The sequence below is a fragment of the Eurypyga helias genome, unplaced genomic scaffold (assembly GCF_000690775.1).
Source record: "Eurypyga helias isolate BGI_N326 unplaced genomic scaffold, ASM69077v1 scaffold39015, whole genome shotgun sequence".
In the NCBI taxonomy this organism is placed as follows: Eukaryota; Metazoa; Chordata; class Aves; order Eurypygiformes; family Eurypygidae; genus Eurypyga; species Eurypyga helias.
The window spans coordinates 18738-24426 of record NW_010254051.1 but is presented as its reverse complement, the minus strand read 5'-3'; the positions used below and the strand labels follow the sequence as shown (position 1 = coordinate 24426).

Here is a 5689-nt window from a genome sequence, read left to right as displayed (position 1 = left end):
AAAAAATGGATGTTACCTGAGTTTTCCTGACTGCCCCATCAGAAATCTGTTTAGTTTTCTTGATGAGCACTGATGCTTATTCAATAGTTCCTCATAGCTTTGCACCATTTCTCCATGTCAGTCAACCAGAGGAGGTCAGGAAGGCTGACCTGTGTGGAATTTGGCAGATAACGCTGACCTTACATATGCAGTATTTGGGTCAGACTTTGCAATTGTGCTGAGCGTTTGGTTTACAGAAGCGAAGTTGATGTGGATGGAGTGTATTGCTGCGACTGAGTAAGCTGTGATTATGCAGAGTTGTTTATAATGTTAATATCAAGAGCTGCTTGGGTCACTGTTTTCATAATATTTCTTTAATTTCTGTTATGCTTCTGTATATCCTGGATGTGGAGCCAGGGGTTCCTGGAATAGATTTATTCTTAGGCTATTGTTCAGCAAATCTAATCTGTGTTTGAACACTTTTCAACAGAAAAAGCTGCCATCAAGTTCTGTATTTTGGACTGCCATGCCATATTTAACTTGTTTTTTATCTGTATACAGCAATGCTCATGAAACAGGCTGTTGATCATGATTTTTCTTTCTCTCTGCCAGACTGTGGAACATGGATTTCCCCATCAACCCAGTGCGCTGGGCTATAGCCCATTTCTCCGCCTTATGGCCATTGGAACGCGATCGGGAGCCATCAAGCTGTATTCTTTTCAACAAATTTGGTTACATTTGGCCAGAATGTGCAACTTTCAAGACACCATAAAATATTAGACTGAGTATAAATTTGCAAGCAAGGGTTACTGCAAATGGTTGGAACAGTCTGCCTAGGTTTGAAGTGATTCTTGGTCTGATCAGAAGGGGATTATCTTGCCAGGAGCTGAACTGTAGCTCAAACAGAAGCTGAGCTGATGCAGATATTGGACAAGACTCTTTGCTCTTGCTATGCAGAAGGTCAGGCTAGATCTGGCCTAAGTTTAGCAATCCTTCGTGTTGTAAATTCCAGGGTGGTTTAAATATTTGGGGCAGGGTTCCTTTTTTTTTTTTAAACAAAACCCAAACAAACAAACAAAAAAAAAACCCCCCAAAACCCCCAAACCAACCCCACCAGTTTATTTCAAAGGTTAAACTGAAGTCAGAAATGCTTTCAGTTTCCTGACTTTTTGACCATTCCGGCATTGAAGGTGGGGACTTTGTTTGGCTAATGATGTCCAGTTGGATTTTAGTGTATATGTGAGGCACAATTCCAGGGGTTTTTAAAATTTTGGGGGCGGGTTCCTTTTTTTTTTTTTAAAAAAAAACCAACCAACCAACCAAACAAAAAAAAAAAAACCCCAAAAACCCCAAACCAACCCCACCAGTTTATTTCAAAGGTTAAACTGAAGTCAGAAATGCTTTCAGTTTCCTGACTTTTTGACCATTCCGGCATTGAAGGTGGGGACTTTGTTTGGCTAATGATGTCCAGTTGGATTTTAGTGTATATGTGAGGCACTGAGGTGATTCCTGTGGCACAGTACCAGCTAGGCAAGCTGTAAAACAGGCCTATCACTCAGCCCAGAAAGGAAAAGTTGATGTGCTCTGTGCCTGCTTCATCATCCATTCCTGGTGGTGTTTGTGTTCAGAGGCTGGACTCCACGTGCGGGCGGTAGCCATCTGTCTCTTGGTTACAAATTAGTTAAGCAGGATTGTAGTGTCTGGGAAACCACTAAACATCTCTGAGGAAAAAAACCCAGGGTCCAGACACCTCTTCTGCATATCCTTAAAGGATGAAATAAAATTCCATGTTCTCCTGTGGTGTGCGTAACCTGCCACAAGCATATAGAATCAAAGTCGATTTGCATTGACTCTTTTCAGTCCAGATCACTGACAGTAAAACATGGTTTCAAACTAATCTCTTTTCATCTTGCTTGCTAGCAAGCTCCTTATCAATTAATTGTAGCTGGGGGTCATCTTAAATACTGTAGATCCTTAACAAACTCTTCCAGATATGGTGCTCCTGGGGTGGAGTTCATGGGTTTACATGAAGAAAACAATACTGTAATGCAGATTCACTTTATACCTGATCAGGTAAGTGGGTTTTCAGTACCTCTGTGACTTACGTAGACCTCTCTTAAACAGGTGTTGAGTTTGTTCCAGGCAACTGGGCTCCTATTAGCAAGTCTATTAAAATGCAGCCTGGTCAGGAATGCTTATCCCAGCATGTCTCGTGCTCTCGGCAGCACTTGTTGCTGTGGAGATGATTGGTAAAATTTAAGACTAGCTGTATTGTTTGTAACTGAGGCATTTATCTCGAGCAACATATTGGGAATGGTAATAAGGCCAGAATAGTTCAGGCAGTCTTTCCTTTTGCAGCCCCTGCCCTTTCAGCGGGGCTGGGTGGTCTGTCTGCAGCAGAACAGGGAGCACATTAGCTGCTGCTGAACTGATTTAATTATTTTCAGGAGTCCGAAACAGTACTGCCAACCTCGCCTGCTCTTAAGCTTGTTGCCTTTGTGCATTGGGGTATTGAATCTTGCCCTGGGGATTGCTGAACAGTTATTGCCACAAACTAAAAATAGGAAGGCAGAATTTTCCGAATGTCTGGTGGCTGTCTAACCACTTTCCCTTCCCTTGACTACCCAGCTGGTGTCTTGGCCACAGACTTTGTTGCCTGATGCCTCTAGTATAGCACAATTAGCATCTTTTGAGAGGGGTTTAATTCTTGAGGCGGTTTTGAGTGTCTGTTTGCTTAACTAATGGTATAAGGTGAAACTCCCATGGGGAGTGTTGCACCAGGTGTGGCTTCGGCAGGTAAAATGCTTCAATTTGAACATCCAGCCAGCAGGGCTGGGCTCATAAAAAGGCTCTGACACAACCCTCCAGAATGAGGTTGGACATGAAGAATGCAAGGAGTGTGGTGTAGTAGACTGTCAGCCCCACCCAAAGCTGGGGTGTGTTGCAGCAAACCATGCTGAGGGAGAAGGTGGTGAGCTAACAGCCTGCAGCTGCCTGGCTGAGCTTTACGGCATTGTCTGGTCTTTTTCAAGAGCCTAAATCCTCATCATCCCCCTCAGTGATAACCTGTGCCTTTGTCCTATATATATGAGGGTTTTTAGCCTTCAGGCTACTTCCTGACTCCCCCCAGTGCCCAAATCCCTGGCTGTTAGCTGATGGTGTTACTGCAGTATGTACCCACCGCTATAAGGAACAGTGGCTGGCTCCTCAGTCCTGTTGTAGCAGAGAATTATGAACAGCAGCAATTTTACTGCTAGATTTACTGTGTTATACTTAATACTGTGATTCTGAAAAAAGCATATTGTGTGGTTTTGTAGTGCCAGCTGGTGACATTGCTAGATGATAACAGCTTGCATCTCTGGAGCCTGAAGCAGCACAGTGGAGCGTCTGAGCTGCGGGAGGAGTACCGCTTCACACTGAAAGGGCCACCCGGGTAATCTGCAAGAGTGTTCTCGAGCTAGTTTGGGGATAAGCAAGCCAGAAAGAAAATTCCACTATTGTTCTAGCTAGAGCTTGTCCTGTTCTTACAGACGCTCACTCCTGTGAATCTGTTAAAAGGACATCCATGGAAACCAGACAGGAGTTGGCTGGGGTCTGGGAGACTACATTTTCATAGTGTTGTAAAGGGTGACATCTTTTCTAATATTGTGTATTCACTTCTGTGTGTACAGGAGCTGTAAATCTTAAGGTTAGGTAAATCTAAGCATCCCTTAAGTCAGAGTTTAAAATACTGCTGTGGTTTTAGTTTCACTTGATTTTGCCAGTTTTAGGTGAGCTGTTTTTAGCTCCTTTGGAGACACTTAATAAGACAGACTTCTGTAAAAAGGCATTTGTGTCTTTGACCACACGCTTGTCAAAAGTCTTTTGACATAATTTATCTTAAAGTTAGTGTTTTCCTTCAGAAAAATAATGCCTGGCTCTGCCTATAAAGCATATGACCCTTGTAAATGTCCCTGAGTTGTTGCTTCTTCCAGGTTCAGTAAGGATAGTCCTTCTTGCATGCAGCTGATGAGTCTCTTTGTATCCCCAGGTCTCCGCCGAGTGCCACGCAGATAACTGCTGTCCTTCCCCATTCCTCACGGGAAGTCCTGTATCTTGGCACGGAGAGTGGCAACATCTTTGTAGTGGAGCTTCCGTCATTCAGAGTGCTAGAGGACAAGACCATAACCTCTGAGGCTGTGCTGCAGCGGTGAGCGAACGAGCAGGCACTGCTGTGTAGAGGTGGAATCCCATTAGCAGACACATCTTTTGTTAAAATGTCACTCTAGATTATGTACTGGGGCCTCACTGTTGTGTTAAGCATTGTCCAAATCTGCATGACTTCTGTGAGAGTAACTTTTGGTCCTGGGTAAGGGACAGTTTCTGTCCTGGTCAACACGTACTGTAACTGTGGAGGTACAGCATAAAGGCAGAACTACACAGGCCACACTTGGAGTAAATCTGCAAACCTTGTGGACCCTGTCCCTTGTGTTTACTTTTGCAAAAAAGGTTATGCTTAGCTGTAATTACCCTTTCTCTTTTTTTGGGCATTGGCAGAACTTCTGATGCTGCTTTCTCCAAATGAGGATTCTGTCACCCTGGAGATTCAAGTGCTGCTGAAAACTGTCCTGCTTCATATCATTGTTTTTTCCTACTGACATCTACCTTTATTCTCTAAGGGTCACAGTGGAATAGGGCAGGTGATTCAGAGTGTCTTTACATTCCTGGAATTCATTGTAAACCTTTCCCTGAAGAAAATGGGACTGGATGCGTGTGTGTGCGGCCAGCCTGGTGTGATGTCTTACATAAGACTCTGCTGCTGCTTGAAGGATTCCTGGAAATATTGTACTTGGTCTCATCTGTTTGAGCTTTTTGTTGCTTAATTTCTCATTCTTACACCTTAACTGTTACCACAGTCACATTCTGTTGTCATTGAAATAAGCTTTTCTTGGTTTTCTCTTCTGCTTCTCTAGGGTACCAGAAGATTACTGTAACAGGCGATCATGTGAGTTGGTGGAAGCCCTTCGGGAGCATCCCAAGAACTCTGACCAGATCCTGATAGGATACAGCAGGGGTTTGATTGTCCTCTGGGACCTGCAGAATAACAAAGTGACACACCATTTTCTGGGCAGCCAGGTATTAACTCAATCCAAAGTCAGTTCAGTAGGGGAGGAAGAGCGCTTTCCTCTCAGAGCCCTCGGAAGACAAGTAGGTGCAGGGAGAGCCTGCCAAAGCTTCTTTTTTAGTAAGAATGCATTGGTTTTGGGGAGGTTAACAGCTCTCTGGAGGGCAATCATTGTGTGTTTTCCTTTTCAGCAACTGGAGAACCTCTACTGGCAAAGGGATGGCAGTAAATTCGTTAGTTGTCACTATGATGGAAGTTACACCCAGTGGCCAGTATCCAGTGACAACAGGCAGCCTGAGCCTCTGGAAAACCTTGTGCCTTATGGTCAGTAAGTGAGATTTAACTGGTGCATATTTGTCTAAATGCAAACTCATTTTGAGCTTGTGTGGGGTGTTTAAGTCATGTTCTCCCCAGTGTTTAATCCTAATGACAAAATGCAGAGGTACCTTTTGAATGCGTCACGAGCCCAGACTAAGGGATTTTGGTCCAGGGTTGGTTTTGTTCTTAGATTTTAAACTCCTTTACAATGTTGAGGTTTGTTCTGAACGTGGGCAGCAAATGTGTTGAAGAAATGAGTGTCCCTTAAGAAGGGTGTTGGTGATTCAG

At 43.8% G+C, this 5689-nt stretch overlaps 1 protein-coding gene across 1 annotated transcript in view; it reads left to right on the top strand.

The window, feature by feature from the left end:
* The first annotated feature begins 593 nt into the window (after positions 1–593).
* LLGL2 (lethal giant larvae homolog 2 (Drosophila)) overlaps positions 594–5689 on the top strand; it is a 20039-nt gene continuing 14943 nt past the window's right edge. The window contains exons 1-6 of the mRNA XM_010152874.1: positions 594–689; positions 1971–2052; positions 3297–3412; positions 4010–4168; positions 4932–5094; positions 5275–5407. Coding sequence (XP_010151176.1) covers positions 655–689; positions 1971–2052; positions 3297–3412; positions 4010–4168; positions 4932–5094; positions 5275–5407 — 688 coding nt within the window. The 5' untranslated portion in view covers positions 594–654. The remainder of the gene's footprint in view (positions 690–1970; positions 2053–3296; positions 3413–4009; positions 4169–4931; positions 5095–5274; positions 5408–5689) is intronic.